The sequence below is a fragment of the Aquarana catesbeiana genome, linkage group LG13 (genome assembly GCF_042186555.1).
Source record: "Aquarana catesbeiana isolate 2022-GZ linkage group LG13, ASM4218655v1, whole genome shotgun sequence".
Classification (NCBI taxonomy): Eukaryota; Metazoa; Chordata; class Amphibia; order Anura; family Ranidae; genus Aquarana; species Aquarana catesbeiana.
Window position 1 is genome coordinate 45,286,165 of NC_133336.1, and position 22,540 is coordinate 45,308,704.

The 22,540-nt window shown below is 43.9% G+C and overlaps 1 protein-coding gene across 2 annotated transcripts in view; it reads right to left on the bottom strand.

The window, feature by feature from the left end:
- The window catches only part of SOS2 (SOS Ras/Rho guanine nucleotide exchange factor 2), a 117,910-nt gene that overhangs the window by 7,998 nt on the left and 87,372 nt on the right, over window positions 1-22,540 (bottom strand). For both annotated transcript variants that reach the window (XM_073609434.1, XM_073609433.1), the window contains exons 11-20: window positions 21,011-21,092; window positions 20,318-20,440; window positions 18,122-18,225; window positions 16,549-16,771; window positions 16,153-16,272; window positions 14,813-14,975; window positions 11,408-11,525; window positions 6,964-7,136; window positions 4,447-4,563; window positions 1,346-1,607 (exon numbers count right to left, since the gene is read on the bottom strand). In XM_073609434.1, coding sequence (XP_073465535.1) covers window positions 1,346-1,607; window positions 4,447-4,563; window positions 6,964-7,136; window positions 11,408-11,525; window positions 14,813-14,975; window positions 16,153-16,272; window positions 16,549-16,771; window positions 18,122-18,225; window positions 20,318-20,440; window positions 21,011-21,092 — 1,485 coding nt within the window. The remainder of the gene's footprint in view (window positions 1-1,345; window positions 1,608-4,446; window positions 4,564-6,963; window positions 7,137-11,407; window positions 11,526-14,812; window positions 14,976-16,152; window positions 16,273-16,548; window positions 16,772-18,121; window positions 18,226-20,317; window positions 20,441-21,010; window positions 21,093-22,540) is intronic.

Below are 22,540 nucleotides of genomic sequence, written 5' to 3' on the forward strand. Positions count from 1 at the left end.
GAAGGTAAACAAGCACACTTTTAGTGCAAATCCAGTATTACTGTTGAAATATCTTGGTGTGCTATGAACCATTGAGAGTAGGGATCCACTGATTATTGCAGGCCAATATCAGCATTTTCTGAAAAATCTGTATCGGTCGCAAACTAGACCAATATTCCCGCTTCAAGGGGTTTTATGCCTGCAGCTGCAGGCATCACCCTGGTGCCATTTTATTAGAGCGGACGGTCGGCTTTATTGTAGTGACAACTGATGCCGCTTAAGCAGCCGATTGGCTGTTATAACAAACAGCGGGAGGGGACAACCCCCCCCCCCTCCCGCCGCCTTCCGCATGAATATAAAACATAGAGGGGGTGGGACCTGTGTCCTCCAATGGAATCCATTAAAAGGATTTTACAGTTTAGTACATAAATCCTAATCTTAAAAGGTACGTTCACCTTTACAGAAAATCTGTAAGGCGACTTTACACCGGACACGCTCCCAATCCCCCCCTGGTCCTGCTGTACTAGTGTCATGCAATCCTCCTCTGTCAGAGACCGGAACGCCCCTTCACCGGTGCAGGGATTTGAAATCCTTCTGGCCTTCTCTCCTCGCAGCGCTGACAGGACAGGCTAGTTGTCCATGTGAAAGTGCTGACCAATTAGAATGCCACTTGTCTGTATAAGCTGAAAAGTACAGATAGGAGATTAAGCCACAGGGATTTCAATCCCAAGACCGGTGAAGCGACATCCCGGTGCCTGAGAGCGGGGGATCGCGGGATGCTGGTACTGCGGGACCAGGGGGATGGGGAGGGGGTCCCATGTAAGCACACCATACAGATTTTCTGTAAAGGTGAATTTACACTTTTAACCTTTGGGAGATCCAAAATTAATCCAACAGAGAGAGCAATACAGCCAACCATCTCTAAGAGTGGAACCCAGTGCCTGAAAGTAGCTCTCTAGGTACTACCTAGTAGCTCTCTAGATAGTTCATGGAGTTTTCCTGTCAGAGTGTAACAGTCTGCTAAACGTGGGTGCAATGCTCTGCAAGCTCATAGTAAAAAAAAAATTTAAAAAAGTGAATTCCTCTTTTTTTTTCCTGCAAAAAAGATGTGCATTTATTCGTTTTTTTTTTTTACAAACGTGAATTTATCCTTTAATTTATTCTTGCCCTCAAATAGTACCAGTCTATCAGTGTGTGGTGCTCCTATTTCTCTTTCTCTATCAAATGAATGACGCTTTCTTCACAACAGCAAAACAAGATTAGTTTTTACAATATAACCAATTTTAAGAAAGGCTGCCTTTTTTACAAGGACCTGGTGGGGATACCTATAGGGCTAAATAACTGCAAGAAAGAATTAAACACCTACCAAAGGAGCTGTTAAGATCTTGGTCTAAGAAGACGCTGACTTCAGAGTTTGCAGACACAGGAGGAGTAGAGGGGGTATTGGGGGAAATGGGTGGAGAGGTTGTTGACTCATGTTCGGATTCAGTAATTCTGCTGAAGCTGATCTTGTAAGGTTCTCGCTCCAGAGGCATAGGGTGTCCGCGCAGAGTGCCAGAGGATGACAAGTGTCTCCCGCTGTTCGGTCGTATGCCTGGTGACTTGAGTGGATATGTGGTTTTCCGTGGCTGTAACAAACAAAAAAGTTGTGTGTTTTAAATTGACACCATTCATATTTGGCTAAAGTTTTCAAAGATTAGAAATCTTAAAGTTTGTATTTAGATTTTTACATTTACAAGAATTCAGTCCGGTCCTAAAAGAGATGTATGGGGTTTTTTTTGGTTTAAGAATTATACTCACCTAGGTGGATGCAGCATCAGTCCCCCAGAACCTCTAACACTGAGAACCGAATGATCAAACTGCCGATCTCTCAGTTCTCACAGCTCCCTGAGCAGAGAGCTACTGTCAGTCACCACTGACCACTGCTGTTGGGTACTGCCTGCTGGTACTGGCAGATTCCGCTGGCTGGTACTGCTGGCGGGTACTGGTACTGCTGGTGGGTATTTATACTGCTGGCTGGCACTGCTGGCGGGTACTGGTACTGCTGGCGGGTACTGGTACTGCTGGCGGGTACTGGTGGCTGGTACTGGCACTGTTGGCTCTGGCACTGCCGGCTGCTGTCCGAGATCGTGGGTTCCAATGCATTAGTGTGACAGAAGCATGCGGCGGCGGCAGTAGAGAGCAGAGCCAATGCTTCCTGTCACAGGCGGAGTACATTTGGTATCTTGTGAAGGAGCCGGCGCTATACAGGAAGCATCGGCTCTGCTTCCTCTAGTGGCGGCTCCGTTCTTCACGCTGATGCTTGGAGATGGCGGGTCAGAAACCCACGATCTGGGCTTGCTGACCCGCCATCTCAGAGCAAGATGTGGTGGGCCACATGTGGCCCGCGGGCCAGCAGTTGCGCACCCCTGATCTATACAATAAATAATTTTATTAACCACTTGAGCTCCAGGCCTTTTTCTAGCACTGGTGTTTACATGTAAAAAATATGGATTTTTTGCTAGAAAACTAGTTTGCATCCCCAAATATTATATACCGTAAAATCAGGGGAAAATCGTGGGTGCATGTTATACGCCGATCCCCGCTAATTGTGATCTATCGGCGGCGATCGCCGCCGACATTCACATAGTGTGTCGTTTTAAATATGGCGCCGCGGAATTCGGAGGGACTCGGCGGAGCTGAACGAGCACTGCCGAAATCACAGTGACTGGGCGGAGCCAAGATACACATAGTCGAGTGTATTCGGCTCTTTCCGGCGCCGCTCACAGTCACGCCCAGTCCCGCCATTGGACCTGTGTTATGTCCATCATAGGGCAGGACTAGGCGGGACTGTGAGCGGCGCCGGAAAGAGCCGAATACACTCGACTATGTGTATCTCGGCGGCGTTCGTTCAGCTCCGCCGAGTCTCTCCGAACTCCGCGGCGCCATATTTAAAACTACATGCAGCTATGTGTATGTCGGCGGCGATCTGTCCAAGCATGGACACTGGGGGCAAGGCTGCACTGACCACTGGGGCAAAGCTGCACTGACAAGGCTGCACTGACAAGGCTGCACAGACAAGGCTGCACAGACAAGGCTGCACTGGGGCAAAGCTGCACTGACAAGACTGCACTGGGGCAAAGCTGCACTGACAAGACTGCACTGGGGCAAAGCTGCACTGACAAGACTGCACTGGGGCAAAGCTGCACTGACAAGACTGCACTGGGGCAAAGCTGCACTGACAAGACTGCACTGGGGCAAAGCTGCACTGACAAGACTGCAATGGACACTGGGTCAAGGCTGCACTGACACTGAAAAGGCTGCAATGACACTAACAAGGCTGCAGATGAACACTGATGAGGCTGCATTGATGGGCATTTTAATGTAAGTTTTTTTTCCTTAAACTTCCCTCCTAAAAGTTTTTTTCCTTAAAATTCTCTCCTAAACTTGGGGTGCGTGTTATACGCCGGAGCGTGTTATACGCCGATAAATACGGTATATATTTTTTAAAGTCTAAGCCCTAGAGAATAAAATGAGGGGTTTTGCAATTTTGTATGTCAGCGCAGTAGTTTTTCAAACAATTTTGTAGGCATAAAATACACTTTTTTGAATTTTAATGCAAAAAACACAATACATAACAACATTTTTGGTAAAATATAAAAGATAATGTATGCCGGTCAAACAGATACCAAACATATCACGCTTTAAAATTGCGCATGCCTGTGCGACGGTGACAAACGATGTGAATGTTACTATCCATAGGCGACATTTTAAAAGTCTTTACAGGTTACCACTTTAGATTTACAGAGAACTATGGTTGCCCATGAGCTGACATTCGCAGTGATACCTCACTTGTGGGACGATCACTATTTGCGTGTGTGTGAAATGATGCGAGCAGTCGCTTTTGCGCACAAGCATTTTTTAATTATTATTTAATCAATCTTATTTACATTTTTATTTCAATCTAGATCTTTTTTTTTCTTTTTACACACTGTTGCTTTAAGTTTTGTATTTGATCATTTTTTTTGCTGTCACGAGAAATTAAAAGCATTCCATTATACGAAGATCGGTGTTTGAGTGCTTTTGATTTTTGAAAATGGCGCCGTTGACATTCGGGTAAACCGGAAGTGATGTCAGATCATCGCTTCTGGGTTACCATAGCCGAGAGCCGATCAAAATTTGGCTCTCTGATCAGCCGATGGAAGCCCCAGCTGGTGGGATGGGAAAGTCTGCGAAAGCTGCGGGTGGGGGGGGATTGCTTTTACAAGAAAGCTGACCGCCGGTTTTAAAAAAAACTGTACCGGGATGATGCCTGCAGCTAGTATCATTCCTGTATAACCACTTGAAGTCCAGTGACGTACGGATAAGTCACTGGTCGGCAAGTGGTTAAAATAATCATGCAGACATGGCAACGTGTGAGTACATATTACATTCTACATATAATATTGTACAGTGCCCCACAAGAGCATAAACTTTCACAATACTTACAAATCTAGGTGGCTGTTTGCAGCCTCTGGGTTCAATCTCCAGAGATTTATTGAATAAATAATCTGTAAAATCCTTCTCAGGTGTGTTCCCCATTGGGTTCAAATTCTCGAAGAATCTCTAAAAAATGAAACACAGTTACTCTGTCTACTCAGTATGGGTTATTTACATAGTGTATGTATGCAGCAGAATCCTAAAGAAACTGACACCGAAAAACATAACCGCTTCAATGATATTTTCCATAAATCCAACAGCACTAAATGATTTATTGGATAGCTACATTTTTGGGGTTAATGAACATTAGGGTAACCTAGGCCTTATATATAGTATGTGAATGAACTAATATAGAACTGTATACCCCCCCAGCTGAAGTGCTGTGATCCTCAGCAGAGACATGGCTGTTCTTGGAATATATTTACATTTTTATGGTAAGAAGTGTTCTCACACTTAGCCCCAAGACTCCATTCCTAATTATAGTTATGGTGGGGCACTATCCAAAGTGGGTTCTTTTGCACTGCACCAAGTAAAGGAGGGTTAGTTTCAAAGTCAGGTTTATATTTCTGAGTCCCCTACTTCCAGTCCAATTGTCCCCTACTTCCAGCCAAATAACACCCACAGTATTGCTGTGAACTGAACTTCCACTTCGCCCTCCATAAAGAGTATTTCCCTATATTTCTATGGAGAATTCACTAAGAAGCTCCCGCTACTCTCACCTGCCCTATGGGACTTGCCAAAGGAATCCATACAGAATGCACTTCAGAAAGGCGAAACCCAAAAGTTCAGCTCACACAATGCCCTCAGGACAGGAATTAAGGGAAAATCTCCCGAATAGGGACAGAGCAATGAAAACAAGACATAAAAACAATAACTATAATGCATAAGCATTCATACTATAAATACCTGCTGCTGTCCTGCAGCATCCTGAGCTCTTAGAATCCAGGCTTGCACCCAGTTCTCATCACTTCCGTCTACCTCCAGCATGCAGCTGGATTACAGAGATAAGGTCTGTGACAGGCTGGCTCATAATGCAGAATGTCATAGACTTCACCTTTCTGTATCAAAAGTGCAAGCTGGGTCAGGCAAGGGTAAAAAAAAAAAAAGCAGAGCTGTGCAGTCTGTGGATGTCCTAAACAAGCCAGTTCCAAATCAGCAGCCCTGCTGGCAACAGGTATTTTGTAGTGCTTACATTTGTGCATGATTTCATTTGGCCGAAAAAAAAAAAAAAAAAAATTGATAGATGCAGTGAAAAAAGTCTTTGGGAGGAAATGTTGTTACAATCACTTTTGTTTCATCTGAAATATATCTATAATATAATGGAGCCTACTAGTCCTTTGATGTGGTTGGCTGCATTACTTTCCTTTATCAGGTTTTATTTTCACCACTGTTCTAGAGTGAAACCGCTCAACTCACTGTACTGTATCTACGGAGGAGCAGTGTTGTCACCAACAGTCAAAACTAGAGCTCAACTTCCCTTCTCCATGACAGAGGGGAGGTGTTTTGTAGTCCCCAGAGAGACCAGGGATCAATGCTAACTATAAGGCCTCTTGCACACTGCAGCTTGAAAAAGCTCAGCGCAGTGTTTTTTTTTTTTTTTTTGCTAATCTAAAATGCAGCCCATTGTTTACAAAATAATTAGAAACATTGGTGTTCCCAGTCAGTATTTTGTGTCGGTGCGTGCAAATGTGCACTTATGAGCATAAATGTTCATGAATTTTCCCCAGAAATGTATTGTTGCGCACAAATGCGCAAACCTGCTTTTACGTGCAAATACATGCAAAACGCCTGAAATTATGTCCAAAAAAGAAGATGCTCAAACATCAGTGCTGTGAGCAGAGGCAGAAAGCACAGGAAGTTATCAGCACACAAGTTATTTGGCAGGACCAACAGGCATTTTTTTTTTTTACACTTATGGCAGGGATTTATAGCAAAGGGTTTTCACTGAAATATTTAACAGACCAAACAGTAGCAAAGCAAAAAAGCTCATTGGTGAGGTTTACATACACTTTAGGTGTTATACTGCCCTAAAATCTGATAGGCTGCTATGATATAAGGTTGCACGGATACCGCTTTTTTTACCGGTACCGATACTTTTGGTCAAGTACCCGCCGATACTGAATACCATTACCTTTGCAGTGCGATTTGAGCCCATACAAAATGAATGGGCTCAAATCGCACTGTGAAGAATCGCATGTGATTTGAACAGGAATGCAGTGCGGTTCCTGTCTGAATCGCATGAGGTTTCCCTCATATTGAAGTCACTATAAGCCTGGGTTCACAAAGGAGCGGTGGGTGAAAACACATACAATTTAAAACCGGAATCGCACCGCATTCCTGTTTTAATTGTATGCAATTCTTTGCAGTGCGATTTGAGCCCATTCATTTTGTAGGGGTTCAAGTCGCACTGCAAAGGTATCGGTTTTAGGTATCTGAGCATTTGCACGAGTACTCATGCAAATGTTCAGTCTCGACACAGATATCGATACCGGTGCAACTTTGACACATTTTGTCCTCAATCCATACCCGGATTTCGGGTTCTATCCGTAAACAGTAAGGCTGGTTCTGGTACTGTTGAATCTCTCCCGTGATTTCTGCCACTTTCCGCCTCTTACTGAAATTGATGAGCTCTTTGCCATGTCTCTTGAGGAAGTCTGGGTTACCTTCTTCAGTCTTCAGTATATTGGTTAAATATATTCCTGGAATAAAGGAAAACAATCATTTGCTCATTAGTGAGACATATACCCAACAGAATGAAGGTGGAAACCAAAGCGTGGGGCAGCAATCTCAATATTTTGCAGACTGAAGGTTGAGCTAAACTTTTGGCTATGGTAGTATAGGGGAAAAAAAAATCGAGGGGCTAAAAACAATGCAAGATGACATGGGAAATAACCACTCTTCTAAGCCTGTAATAATACCTACCAGTTCCATCACCATTGACTGCAATCTTCACTCTCTTGCAAGACTTCACCAGCTGAGGAACCAAGAGACTCTGGAACTTAAAAGCGTTCGGGATGCCTGCGCTACCCCCCAACCCCAATGAGAGGTTACTACAGCTGTGCATGGACACAATGATGTATGCAGCCAATGGATGAACCACAACACACAATGGACCATGTAAGCATTTGTCACACCCTGAAATGCGGGATGCAGAAGATTCTTCAACTGCAAGAATTCAAAGGTTAGTCACTGGCAGCTGGACTGGTAAGCACTGTTATTCTTGTATCGGCTGCCTTTTATTTTTTTGGTGGCTGTCCCTTTGTGAGCAAAGCACTTAAAGCCATAGTAAACCCATCCTGTGCTATTTCCACCATATCAAGCTTTCCTACCTTGTGAACTGGTTTCTCTGTGTAAAACACTTCCTACCTTATCCCTTTCTGGCTAATCTGTCCTTTTCTTATCAATGATGTAATCGGCGCATGTGCAGGTAGTCCCATTTTTCCGGCAGGCTCTTCTTCTTGCCGGAAAATTGGTGTTTACATGCTGGGGCTGCACCATTTCCTTTGCGTGGCATCAGCTCCGAGATCCCGCGAGACTGTTTGCTGTTCATAAGCTGAGCCTTAACCCGGCAGCAGTGGCGTCTCCAGCTTTCATATTTAGGGGGAGCACATGGGGGGACAGGGACAAAAGTAGGGGGGCAACTATAAAATGCAATTATATATATATATATATATATATATATATATCTCTATATCCTGGGGCCCTTTACTACGACCCCACAACGGCCCTTTCACATGTTCTGCAGTGAGCTCCCTTCCTACTGTATTGTCCCCCAGGGTGGCAGAAAACAAGAGATATATGTCACCAGCATACCAAGAAAATATAAGGGTCCAAAGCAGTGGGAGAACTATCAGGGTTGCAAAGGTTGTCTTGCCATCGGGCCCTGGTGTTCTGCCACTGTGGGGTTCCCCAGCCTCCTCTTGCTGTCCTGCCCCTGCTATTGACAGCTCTGGTCTGGCATCTCTTGGAATTTACAGGCTGGTTCTCCTGTCCTAAGGTTTGGAGAAATCAGTCTGTTTTTTCAGTAACTGAGAGACCTGGTGGAGTCCTTCCTGCAACTCGCCCTTTTCCCTGCCAATGAGGATGCAGGGGAAGGAGCAGATCGGGCAGCCGTGGTTGTGTGAGCGCTTGCATTATGCAGTGTCAGCGAGCAGAGGGAGGGGGGAGGAATCACCGGCAGGAGCTGACTGGGGACTCTCTCCCTCTTAGACATTAATTTTTTGTACAAAAAAAAAAAAATAATTTTATTTATTTTTTTTAATTGGGGGGGGTTTGGGGGCGGCACATGGTGGGGCACAGCATAATGTTGGGGGGGGGGGGTCAGGGCCCCCCCTAGGGACGCCATTGCCCGGCAGCAAGCGCGCGAGATTAGGGACATGGAAAGGGAGTAATAACAGTAATGAACACAGAAGACAGAAGTCAGCATGGCGGCTGCAGGGGAAAAGAGCTTTATCAAATACAAAGTTTTTACAAATAAGAAGCCTTCATATATTTTCCCTATACGGCGCTTTGATTTAAAGTAACTCAATGAACTTCATTCTGTGTTTTATTTTTCGGGTAGAAGTATGAGAGTTTACTACCGCTTTAACATTCTCAAAAAGAGAGGTCAACTATAATAGAGCCTTCATATATAATTCTTTAAACAGCAACTCCACTTTTGTTGAGAAGAAAACATTACTCCCTGGGTCATCTATGTACATTGCAAGGATTTCGACAAACTTTGTTGCAGTTTCCTACCTTTTATTATTCTAAAGAAACAGCTGCTTGTTTCTCTGTGTCCGTGTGGAAAGGGAATCGGTTTGGGAGTGATTTTATAATTATCAATCAGCTGCTGCGCCTGCAGGGTTCTAATGAGGAAAGTGGAAGGGTCTGCATCCCTTTAGACGTAATTTCCCTTTGAGGCCCAGTTCACACATGCAGTGGAACCTCGGTTTGCGAGTAACGCCGTTAACCAGCGTTTCGCAAACCGAGCACTATATTTTTAAAAATCCTAACTCGGTTTGATAGTTTGTCTCGCAAAACGAGCAGGATTCAGGCCAAAAGCGGTGTGCAATACTGCTTTTGGCCTGAGGTGGGAGGCGCCGGAGCCGAGCAGAGCCGAAAGTCGCTGATCGGCGCCGTTCGGAAATGCACGGAAAGGCCCGAGGACAGTTCGGCTGACCTCGGCAAACCTCAGAAAGGCTCGTGAACGGAGTCTTTCCGAGGTCAGCCGACGTGTCCCTCTGGCCTTCTCGGCCGTTTCCGACGCTCTCCGACGCTCTCCGGCGCCCCCCCCCCCCGGCCGCATGTGGTATTGCATCCCATTGAAGTCAATGCGGAAATAATTATTTTCGTTTCCATTGACTTCAATGGAAAAACTCGCTTTGATATGCGAGTACATTGGATTACGAGCATACTCCTGAAACGGATTATGCTCGTAATCTAAGGTTCCACTGTATGCGAATTGGAAGCGGCTTACACCGCATCCAATTTGCAGAACATTTGAAAATATATTCTTTTCAATGGGTCTGGTTCACATATGTGCATTGCATTTGCAGTCCGCATTGCACAAAAAACGTGTGCGTTTTCTAGGCAGTGTGGTGCAAATTGCAGGCACATAATCTTCAATGGGAACGCATCTGATTCGCAGATGTGTTCCATTGTGAACAGGAAATTCTCTCCCCCTCCTCACTACACGTCCCCCCTCTCCCTGGTCAGCTGATCCGCAGCTACAACAGAGAGGAACCGCTGAATGAATCATTTTTATCTTCGCAGGGAAACCGGAGCTGCAATTCGCAGACTAGTGTGAACCCAGCCTTAGAATATCCCACCAAAAATGTAATTATTGTTGCAGGGGATGCCTAACATCTGACTTATATTTTATTGCAGACTTCTGGGAAAATAAGTAAGCCAATCACACGAGTGGGAAATTACATATCTGGGGGGCAGTCTGTACACCACATCTGTGTACAGAACGCCTCCAGGAAGCCATATTGAATTGTGTTTTACAGAATATTACAGCACTGCAGATTATAAAGGAAAGGACATTTTTAATAACATTCAATTACAAGAAGGGAGGGGGGATGAGCCATAAGAGGGCCAATGAGAGCAGCAGAGCTGGAGGCGTGTCTCGGTGTGTCTGTGTAAATCCAGGAAGTGAACAGACAGCAACTTCAGCTGCCCACAGTTAAAATGATTGCAGCCAAGCTCAGTGGAGGGAGATTTCTGCAGCATATTAGGCAAGTACAGAATCACAGTATATATAAAATAATATGCAAAGTGGTTTGAGGGAAGCTTTAGAATGGCAAAGATGTTTTTATTACAAATTATGTGAGCAGACGGCAGTTCCTCTTTAAGTTAACAGCAGGGTGGTCTTTATAGTTTAAAGTTATTGTAAAGGCTTGTTTAAAGAAAAAAAAAACAAAAAAACATGTTATACTTGCCTCCTCTGTCCAGTTGGTTTTGCACAGAGCAGCCTGGATTCTCCTCTTCTCGGGTTCTTCTTTGCTGCTCCTGGCCCCTCCCCCCTATCGAGTGCCCCCACAGCCAGCAGCTCTCAAAGGGGGCACCCGAGCAGAGTCAGAGCTCCGTCTATCCATTCAGACATGGAGCAACAACCTGGCCCTGCCCCCTCTCTCCCCTGATTGGCTGACTGACTTTCACTGACAGCTGTGGGAGCCAATGGTGCTGTTACTGTGTCTCGGGCGGCTTAGACATTCGTGGACATCACTGCAGAGAGATAAGGCTCAGGTAAGTAATTAGGGGGGTGCTGGGGAGGCTGCTACACACAGGTGTTTTTTTTCTCTTAACGCATAGAACTCCGTTAATGCAGCCCAGAAATGAGACTATGTTTCAGGGCAACAGAAGGGCGAATCTCCAGAATATCACACCAAACTTTGTAAAATTACAAGTCCCAGCATGCTCTATGAGTTTCTAATGCAAAGACACATTTACGTTTCACTACAGTCACTAAAAATGGAAAGTGACTTACCAAAGAAAGGCACACAAGGTGGGTTGATTGACTTGAGTTTTGCCAGATATTTTTTGAAGTGATCCTGACTAAGTTCCACAGCTTCATCCAAGATTTTCCTCTTCCTTTCCTGTAATGCCTGTAATGTAACAAAATGTAATGTTTTACTTTCACTCTAACTCTTACCAGTTATAATTATTAGCATAGAATGCTTTTTAAGTGAATAGGGTCACAATATATACAGTGAGGAAAATGATTATTTGATCCCCTGCAGATTTGTTACGTTTGCCCACTTACAAAGAAATGAAGGGTCTATAATTTTTATCATAGATATATTTTAAATGATAGAGATAGACTATCAACCAAAAATCCAGAAAAAACACGATACAAATGTTATAAATTGAGTTGCAGTTCAGTGAGTAAAATGAGTATTTGACCCCCAAGGAAAACATGACTTAGTACGTGGTGGAGAAACCCTTGCTGGCAAGCACAGAGGTAATACATTGCTTGTAATTGGTGACCGGGTTTGCACACATCTCAGGAGGAGCCCAGCCCTGGAACACTAGGTGGGAATCCTGAGTCGGATCACTGGAGTGATCCCACGGAGCAGCGGAGCACAAGCGGGACATCTACAGAGACAGCCATCCCAAGATACCCACTCTTTTGCGCAGTACCCCCGTGGGGGTGACTGATTCTGGTGAGTGGGGGAGCACGGGGGGGGAGCACTTGGAGTCACCAGTTTGTACGAGCACGGAAGTCACCATTTTTTACCCTTTGGCATCTATAACTGCATACTGACCGGGCCTTGGCTTCTATTGAACTCCTGTTTCTCCATAGAGACATTCATTTTTCCTGTTTTTTTCACAGAGACTTTATATATTTTTATATATTTTTTTATGCAGTTTAAAAGAGTTTTTTCAGTAATCACCTAATCGTACATAAGTTTGCTTGTATAAGATTTTGTTCATACATCACATGAGTCCCATTGGGGCTTAATATATGATAATACGGAGTCTCAGGAATTTATGGTTCACTTTATCAGAAACAGTGCACATAGGAGTTAATACACATGTTGCTGATATGTTTTAATTAATATTTATTTTTTATTACTGATGCTGTTAGCCCCAAAGGGGGTGTTACACTGTCACAAAACTTTAAGTTTTTGCAAATTGGGTTGCTGTAAATTTATTTCACTTTTCGTATTACACGGGACCTACCAGCACATTTATATATCACAGAGGATTTGCACGCTCATCTCCAGAGTGTTTATTTTTCATTTTTTATTTGAGGTTATTTATTTAATTATTTATCCTTTACTTTTATCTTTACACATATGTAAGGCTTTGCTTTCCTAGTGGACAAATCGTAAGCTTAGTTCACTCTCATGCATGTTTATGGTATTTGGCCTCATATTTGTTTGTCTTTTGCATAGAAACTGCACGATCACCTTTAGTGTGTTTACAAGCTTTTTATTAACACTATCATCTTCTAATCATTTTAACACTGCTAATAGGGCAGCGCCAATTTCCCAAACTTCTTTTCATATATGTCAATTAACTCCCAGTGGGAATTAATTAGGGGGAGGCTGCAGCCCTTCTGTTTTCCTGAGCGCGGACTTTTAAGATAATAAATAATTATTTTACCCACTGTACTAATACCAGGGGTGCAATACAGGCAGTCCCCGAGTTACGAACACGTGAAGGACTTTAGGTTTGTTCGTAAGTGAAAATTCTTCATAAGTCGGAACACTGCTTGCAAGTGTAGGGATGTGCAGGGGGATGTGCGCCTGTGGAGGGATGTGGGATGTTCTGGGCGCTTCTGGCCATGGAGTACATGAAGTACTGCAGTGTGGAATGTGGCAAGATAGCTGCTCGGAGGTATCCAGGACCAGCGTGGAAGCACAAGCAGCCGGCATTGGGGCCGTTCGTAAGTCGGGGACGTCCTGTAATTTGCTAGGAGTTACTTGGCTACCTCTCCCTGTAGCAGCTGTCTACTGTGGCAATACAGGTAATTGATTTTAGCATAAAAGTATGATTAAATCATGGACAGGCAGTAGGAGAGCTGTCAGCATAGTCAGTACACTGCGAGGGATAACTAGGGATTCTTTGGATTATCATACTTGTAATGGCAATAATAATAATAACCCTAATGATATTTTATGGCATAATGACAAATGCTCTTGCACACAATTACACTATAACCTTAATATAAATTTCTTTAAACTCTATCTTCTATATACGTTTTGTAGAATGACTAACCTCAGCTGTCCTTTAAGGTTTTATCTGAGAAGAAACTCTGGGATTTTTGATTGCATTAGGCATACAAGGTTCATTTCAGTCTGTAGCAGAATCTCTGAAAACAATAAATCTACATTGCTAGGGCAGATATGCAAATGTGTTTTCCTGCACTTTAGGTGATGGGAGTGTTCCTATGGAGAGCTATTCACTCTCTCGTGTGCTTCATATGTTCCCACCAAACAATTAAAACCCCTGCCAGGTTTTAATTGTTGTCTGTCATCCAAACAAGGAGGCCCACATTTTCTGTCCTCGTGACTATTGTCTCCGATACAAAAGTAGTGGGAAATTTTCAAAAATGTTAGCATTGTCACAATAATAGGAAGTCAGGGGGAAATAAGGAAACTTGTTCTGACTACTGTCACAGAGGGGATTTCCCTAACTTTGGAGAGATGTCACCACTGTGTGTGTGTGTGAGATAGATAGATAGATAGATAGATAGATAGATAGATAGATAGATAGATAGATAGATAGATAGATAGATACACTGACTTTTAATTGGACACTTACCTGCCCCAGGGTCCAGCGATGCGAGGGATCGAAGCCCCGCTCATCTCCCCCTTCCGTTCAGCGGCGCCGGCATTGCAACTGTGGGCGCCGGGCTGTGGCTTCACAGCCTGCCACCCACTGCGCATGCGCGAGCCATGATTGGCCGCTCAGTCACCTGGGCCCTGTAAATGGGTCCCAGATGATTGACAGGAGGGAGGGAGCAGAGCCGAGCCCTTCCTGTGCCGAGGGGGAAGTGATGTCACCAGCCCAGGCACTGGAAGAGGCAGACTACGAGGGACCCCCTAGCAACAGGCATTTAGAGGTAAGTTAAAAAAAATATATATATCCAAATGTTTTTTTGTATTTTTTTTTAGGATTTTTCATGTAGTTTATTTTTTTTGGGTGGAACCCCACTTTAAGGACCAAGCCTCTTTCTGAGATTTGTTATTTACAAGTTAAAAACGCATTTTTTTTTTCTAGAAAATTACTTAGAACCCCAAACATTATACTTTTTTTTTTCTAACACCCTAGAGAATAAAATTTAGTTATTCAAGCATTTCAAAGCATCAGAGATGACATAAGTGACATAAGAAATGCTAAAAGTAGTTTTTCTTTTGTCAGAAGAGACAAGTATATCACGCACCTCAAAGGTGTGATCCAGCCGATACACGGGAACAGAGTTCACTGCACTCACTATCTCTAGAACACCATTAAAATTGTTTAAGTCTTGGAACACCTGAAGGATTTCAATGATTCGACTGAAGACAGCCACTCGCTCCTCAAAATGTTCCGTTTCCACGAGACACCTGTACAACGAAAGAAAGAGAAAAAACTGAAACTTTAAAATATTATGAAACTATACATTCCAGCTTATGGGGTCAAAGCAACTCTTACTGCTCCTTGTGATATTCTAAAAGAAAACAAAATTCTAGCCAATCAGACAAGGAGGGATATTATCATTGTATCTGGGCCAACTTCAATTATCAGCTATAAACATCTGAAGAAAGTGTATTTTTACACAGAGTTTTCACAGCTGCTCTCTAGGTATTTCTAGATAGCTGTGACGATTTCTAAGCACAGTTTCTGTTAGATGGTATAGAATAAGAAATTCCACAAATCTGGTTTGTAGCAGAAACAAAATCTCTATAGACATGGCAAGGATGTTTTCAAATGTTTCTGCACATGCTTTCCTGCTTCTGTTCTGTAGATATACATACAGCCTATTCTAGTCTATTCTAATTCTTGTTTCCTAATTGTAGAATGAGGACTAAGCAGAAAGTACTACCTGGGAGCAGTGGTCACCAGGACAGAAAATGAGTGAATCTCCCAAATGGTTAAAAAGAAACATGGCAAAGTTCTTACCTCTCCTATATCTACCCAAAACTAGAAAAAGCTGCTGGCCTGAGTTGCATTTTAATCAATTAACATTGAATTTCAGACAAACACACATATGAAAAACATATAAAAGGGGACTAATACTAAAGCGGTAGTAAGCCGCTGGGTGATTTTTTTTCCTGACCTGCAAGGTAGTAATATAATGTGCTAGTATGCATCGCATACTAGCAGACTATGTGACACCTGAAAACGAAGCCCTCCAGCGAAGGGCTCATTGCTGAAGGCCGCTTCCATCTTCACCCGTCTTCCTTCCGGGTCCGCGGACTTCGGCTGTGTGACTGGCTGCAGCCGTGATGATGTCACTCCTGCGCATGTGCGGGGGGAGCCGCTGTTAATGGCCCAGGACTTTGAAAGAACAGCCTGAGTGGCCGTTCCTTCAGAGCGCATGCGCCGATGATGTCATCGGCTGCAAATACAGTAAATATCTCCTAAATGGTACAAGTCAAAGATGGGAGTTTACTCCCTCTTTAAGTCCTAAAAATGTGTCCTGCATAGCCCTACCACACAGCACAGCCCTGTCTGCTTTGTACTAAACCTTATTCTGTTAGTAGTTCATTTAAAAAAAAAAAACAAATCTCCAGAACTTACTTTTCAAACCAAAGCGTCAGGTTCGTAGTATGGCGAATCATCTTAAGCAAGTTAGGGGAATTTATTTCTTTGTCTTCTTTTGTCCAAACGCTTCCTACAAGTTCTGATGGCTGGACAGCCCTGAACAGGGACAGAAATATCCAGAAATTTTAAAGTTTGATGTACATCCTATTACTGTGTGTTAATACTTTATATATAAAAACAAAGATTGTACACAAATATTAAAAGAAAAAATACAAAACGACAGTTTTAAAAATGGAAAAAAAATTACCTAAAATTAAAACTGACCCTAAACCATTATAATTTCCCTTTAATTGCATAGGCCATTTAATGATTTTGATACCCCAAAAATAAAACGGAAGCCCCGCTGTTTGCTCCAACAATGCAATGCATTACCTGTAGAGGTCAGACTCAATCAGCGTCAATTGGCGCGCGATCTCTATGGGGTGTAGAGTCATCAAGTCAAATGTTTCAAACTGATTAGATCGGCTAATGTGCCACTCAATAGGAGGCGGGGGGCTCTCGAATGTGATGTTGTGACTGACTCCATTAGCCTGTACTTGCTTCTTCCTCCTGATTATCTTGGCAATGGACTCAACCCATTTCTTCATGGATTTACCTTAAACACAATAGTAAATAAAATTCAGGTAAACATCTGTGTAAGAAATATCTATTCCATCCATGATCAGCTCCTCAAACTACTACTGCCTACAGAAAGTTTAGGAACTCATGTGTCCCTCAATAGATACTTACCTGTCCTGCCCCTCTTTGCTCTCTTGAGGAGCTATACCAGCCGAAGAATCCCAAGCACACTTCCAGAGTCCAGAGTCAAATGAATGGTCCCCTAAAGCTTTCTGTGGTTTCTCCATCCAGCTGCTGCTTCACTGCTGTGTCCTGCAGTGATATAGCGGCCGGTGGGTGGAACAGCAGTACACATTGAAAGACCATGTGACACCCAGAAGTGTTTCGGATGTTTAAAGTAGAATTCCAGCCTAAACATAACTAGTCTTAAAAATTTCCCCTCCCTTCTCTCAACACCTATTGCCAACTAACCTGTGTAAAAAAAGATATATATAGTTGCCTATTTTCACTATTCCCACTATGGTCTGGTCATGTGATCCTGCTCACCTATGTCAGCCAGCGGCAGCTGCCGGGGAAAGGAGGGAGCACAGACAATGGCTGCGACATGAGAGCCTATGGGTGATGTCACTGTTCCCAGGCATTCCCCGCCGTGGGGGAGTGCTCTACCCGGTAGCTGCCACTGGCAGCCTCCAATACAGAAAAGATAAGTATAAGCCCCCGTTCATACCGATGCAGAATTAGAATTTGCACTACTTCAGCAGGATTTTAAAGCTGCACATCAGTGCTATTTGCACTGCCGATTTCACTTTGGCCTGCGACTTCATTTAACAGAAATCAATGCAAGTTGCAGTGAAACTGGAAAAAGTACTGCAGGAATATTTTTCAAAGTTGCTGTGACATGAGTCACGGCTATTTGAACGGTTCCATTGCCAGCAATGAGGTGCGACTTAGAACTGTCAAATCGCATGACAAATCGCACTGGCGTGAAACTCTTTTACAGTTTTTTTTTTTCTTGTGAACTGATAACCTTAAAGCAATCCTTCATGTGCCCATGCCATGTACAGGATAACAGGCACATGGATCATCCTGATCATACTGCACTCCTCAGTCACTCCAATCTTATACAAAAGCCCAAGAAAATCCAGGAATAGGGGAATAGGCAGCCAATCATAAGGGCCAGGGCTGCCTCGTAAGGACCGGGATATGAAAGGGTTGTCAATCGCTTTGCATGTTTTGTCTTTGCCACTTTACACAGGCTTGTAAAGGAGCTGTGACTTTGAAGGAAAAGCAGAGGTGAAAAATACTGGAAGCTTAGTCTACCTCCTATAATGAAAACCTATAAGTACAGGTTCACAGGGCTGACACTTCATGTCAGATCCATTCTTACCTTTAACGCTGGAGATAAAGATTTCTAATCGATCTAGAAGTTCTTCGTCTCTTTCAAAATCATAGAAATGATGTTCAACCCAATGCCGAAATACATTTAAAACCCTGAAAACATGAAGAGGTATGGTAATAGCTACACAGAGTAGGGCACAAAGGAAAAATAATTTGACATTCCAGTAGTAAAAGGAACAAAAAGTTAACTCAAAGTGATATGAAACCCTCATTTTTAAGCACCTTTAGCGCCGATTTAAATCCTTTAAATGATTGTGCAGCTATGTTTCAGTTTAAACTGGTGCCATGACCACTCCACCCCAGATTTCCCATTTCAGAGTGGCTCCTTTCTCTTGCAGAAACCTATGGAGCTACCCGTGCATACAGGAACTAGAGTCGTGTCTCCCTACACTGTGTGCATCAGTGGGAACATATATCTCCATATAGTCGGTTTGCAATGCACTTCCCTGCACCTCCTTCCTCTTCCCCCCTCCTTTCTCCAATCCTGCGATTTTCAACCAGAATGCCTTGGCAAAATGTCCCAAATTTTTTTATACAAGCCAGCGGGTGGATGAAGCCTGCCTTTTAGTTACACAAAGCCACAGATTTTCATTGTGCACCGTTACAACCTTCTAGTCGCCGGCATCCTAACGACCAATGATGTAATTGGCTGATAAGGAGGACATTGGGCACATATGCACAGCATCCTTGCCAGCCACTCCCTTGCCCCTCTCAGCACTGGGGTCACATTAGCTGAAAGACTAAGGCCTCATGCACACGCGACGCTGTTAAACGCGCAATCAGAGGCAGTTGGAAACTTTTTTCAACTGCCCCTGAACCCATTCAATGTTATCCTATGTGTCCATGTACACAGTCTCGTTTTTAGGCAGTTGCGTTTAACCTCGTTTTTCCAGAAGCAAAAAAATGGGTTCAGACGCAAAAGTTTTCCACGTTTCAGACGCCAAACGCGGCTAAACACCGGTACCGCGTTTGCGTTTATAAGTGTTTTTAAAGGAACATTTTACGACCCGAATTTGGGGCCCCATATCTCGGGGCCACTTGGTGCTAGGAACCCCAAATTTGGTGTGCTAACACAAACACTATAACATATCCAAATTTGGGGTTCCTAGCACCAAGTGGCCCCGAGATATGGGGCCCCAAAGTCGGGTCACAAAATGTCATTCTCTGCTGCAGAAGTGCTTGACATTTAGCGATCCGACTTTGGGGCACCATATCTCGGGGCTACTTGGTGCAAGGAACCCCACTGTGTTAGCACACCAAATTTGGGGTTCCTAGCACCAAGTGGCCCTGAGATACTGAGCCCCAAAGTTGGGTCGCAAAATGTCATTCTCTGCTCTGCAGACGCTTCTAGACGCAAACGCGGTAAAACGCAGCTAAACGTGGCAAAACGGGCGTTTCTAAATGCCGGTTTCAGCTTTTAAAAACGTGTTCAGCAGAGTTTGCACCGGGTCTCATGTGCATGAGCCCTAAATCACCACTAATGCTGAGTGTTCTAAGTGTGTGGATATTGCTACGGTATGTAAAACTATTTGTTTATTTTTTTACATTTTAGAATGGTGTGCCTCGAGATCGTGCAAAATTTTAACCAACCAAGGACGTGTACTGCGTCAGGGCTGCCCTTAAGCTCAAAATCACGTACCTGTATGCGATTACTATTGTCGGCTCTGGGGCGTGCGCCGCCGGAGCCACGCTTTCGCTGTGATTGGACACAGCGGGAGCCAATCAGCGGGTCTGGCGGCCAGCCACCCGCAATCGTTCCCTGGCAGAGGCAGAACAGCGGTCTGCCTATGTAAACAAGGCAGACCGTCGTTCTGTAAGGGAGGAAAATTGAGATCTTGTGTTTCTGCTAAGCAGAAACACGGATCTCCGTTTTCCTCCAGTCACAGCATTCCCCCCCCCCAGTTAAAAAGCATTCCCTAGGAGCACACTTAACCCTTTGATCGCCCCTGATGTTAACCCCTTCACTGCCAGTGTCATTTATACAGTGACCGTGCATTTTTTTTAAGCACTGATCACTGTATTGGTGTCACTGGTCCCCAAAAAGTCCCACTTAGCGTCAGATTTGTCCGACTTGTCAAGCGACTTTGCAGTCCCAAGTCGCACAAGTGCGAAAGGGGCCTAAACATAGTTGGCACTCTCACTTTTTGGCCACTTTTATGCATCGCTAGATCCAACAGAGACCAACCTGAGTTGCACTGGCTGAACATATTCTTTTCTAAATCTCTTAAGGTTGGTGCTAATTGGCTGTTCTCCTTTCTCTATTGCCAGTCTATCTGCTTCTGTGGGTTCAGGATCTGGGATTTCAAACCTAAAAGAGAAAAGGGTAAAGCGTTTAAAAAAAAAAAAAAAAAAGAAAAAAGAAAAAAAAAGGCAATTGTGTATGATATACAGTGATTTAGCAAACTAAATGCCATTCAATTAGGGCTTGCATCTGCTTTAAAGGATCACATTTGGCATAGCTTTTCCTTAAAAAAACAAAGGTAAAAAAGTTGCACAAAGGTAAAAAACTTTCTCCGTGCAGCAGCCCCCCCTAATACTCACCTGAGCCCCATCTCGATTCAGCGAAGTGCACTAGAGCTTCAGCTCTCCAGGGACTCACTCCCCATTGGCTAAGGCAGCAGCGGGAGCCAATGGCTCCTGCTGCTGTCAATCACAGCCAGTAAGCTAATGAGGAGAGAGAGAGGGGGTGGGGCTGAGCCACAGCTCTGTGTGTGAATGGTCACACAGAGCAGCAGCTTTAAAGTGAGCTTGCCTGAATGCCCCCATAGCAAGCTGCTTGTTCTGGGGGCACTCAGTGAGTATGACATGTTTGTTTTGTTTTTTACACGGGAACCTTTATTATCACTTTAAAGCCAATGTATACAACGTATGCACTTGCCTTTCAATGAGAAGACTTAGTAACTCCTGTGGCTTACAAAAAGAGCGATATGTTGTCAGAAAAGTGCGAACAAAGTTAGGATCTGTAGAGAGAGCAGAAAAAAAGTCATATCTTAAAGGGTTCACAGTAAGAAAACCAGCAGAACATTCTTTAAAATCTAAATTCACCTTTAGAACACGTTATATACTACACCCGTATTTAGGGTTTAATATTAAACACATTCAAGCTGTTGCCCTTCTTTTTCCCTGACCCCCTTTCCCCTGTGACAGCGGGCAGGGGATCCTCTCCCCCACAGCCGCTGTCACATTTAAAATCAGCTGATCAGCTTGCTCGTAGTATATTCACTCTTCCTCCAGCTTTCTAACTGAAAGCCTGTACCGAAGGCTTTTCCTTAAAGGTGAACTCAAACTTTAGCCCCAGGTCAGACTGGATGCGGCTTTCAAAGCCGCCGGTTAGTGCGAAATCATGTGCAGCTTGCTGACATCTGTGCGACTTCATGCACAGATATTGATGCAAGTCGCACGTGAAATCCCAGCAAGTCAGAGTCGTACCTATTTGAACAGTCCCATAGGCACAAATGGGGTGCGACTTTAAAAACTGTCAAATCGCACTGGTGTGAACCGGGGCTAAAAGCTAAACTGCAGTAAGATTTAAAAATAATATGTATTATCAAGTTTAAACATTCATTAAAAACAAACCTTTTTAAAACATACCTACTGCAAGTTTCAGAGTTTGTATTGATGTTAGCCTTCTATAATTAACTGCACAGCAGCACTCAAACTTGCTGATAGAAACATTCTGACAAGAGGCCAGATCAGAGTGTTTACTTCATTTTTCTGCTGATTCACCATAACTGTCCAATCACCTTCCTGCTGTTAAGGTTGAGGAACTGTCTGTGCTACCTGGATTACATACCTAGATAAGCATTGTGCCAATCAGGACTCTACAGCTTGCACAATGCTATCAGTCTAACATTGGGAACATCCCTTTAAAAGGTCAAAGGGCTCCAGGTGATATCGGTGCCATACTGTGCTCCATAAGATTGACCCCTCAATTCCGAAAGAGCGCTGGATGTGCCAGTGAGCTCCAGGTATGATGCGGTACACACCCATTAATTGTCCCATTTTAGGCTAAAATGCTTGAACTAATTATAAGCTTGTGCGGGGATCGTTTTCCCAATACCCCCCAAATTACTATGGTCCACATGATCCCAGGTTGTTTTAAGCAAATTAAAAAGGAATTACTGTCATTTCCTGACCTCAGGGAGGACCGTCGACACTGAGCAAGCCTAATACTCCTATGTCGTAGCGGGCCTGTGAAATGGACTCTTTATGCCACATGGAACAGATGGTCTCTTGGGAGAAGGGCACTGAGGAGGCTTCCCTTCTATGACATGTCCTGCAGGCCCATATATACCACGGATATAGACAGCGGTTGGATCTAGTCCCCCCCCCCCAGCCCCGCTCCCATCCTTTTTTTTGCTTCCTTCCTTTTGCTTGTTTTCTTTTTTCTTTTCTTTCATACTTGGTG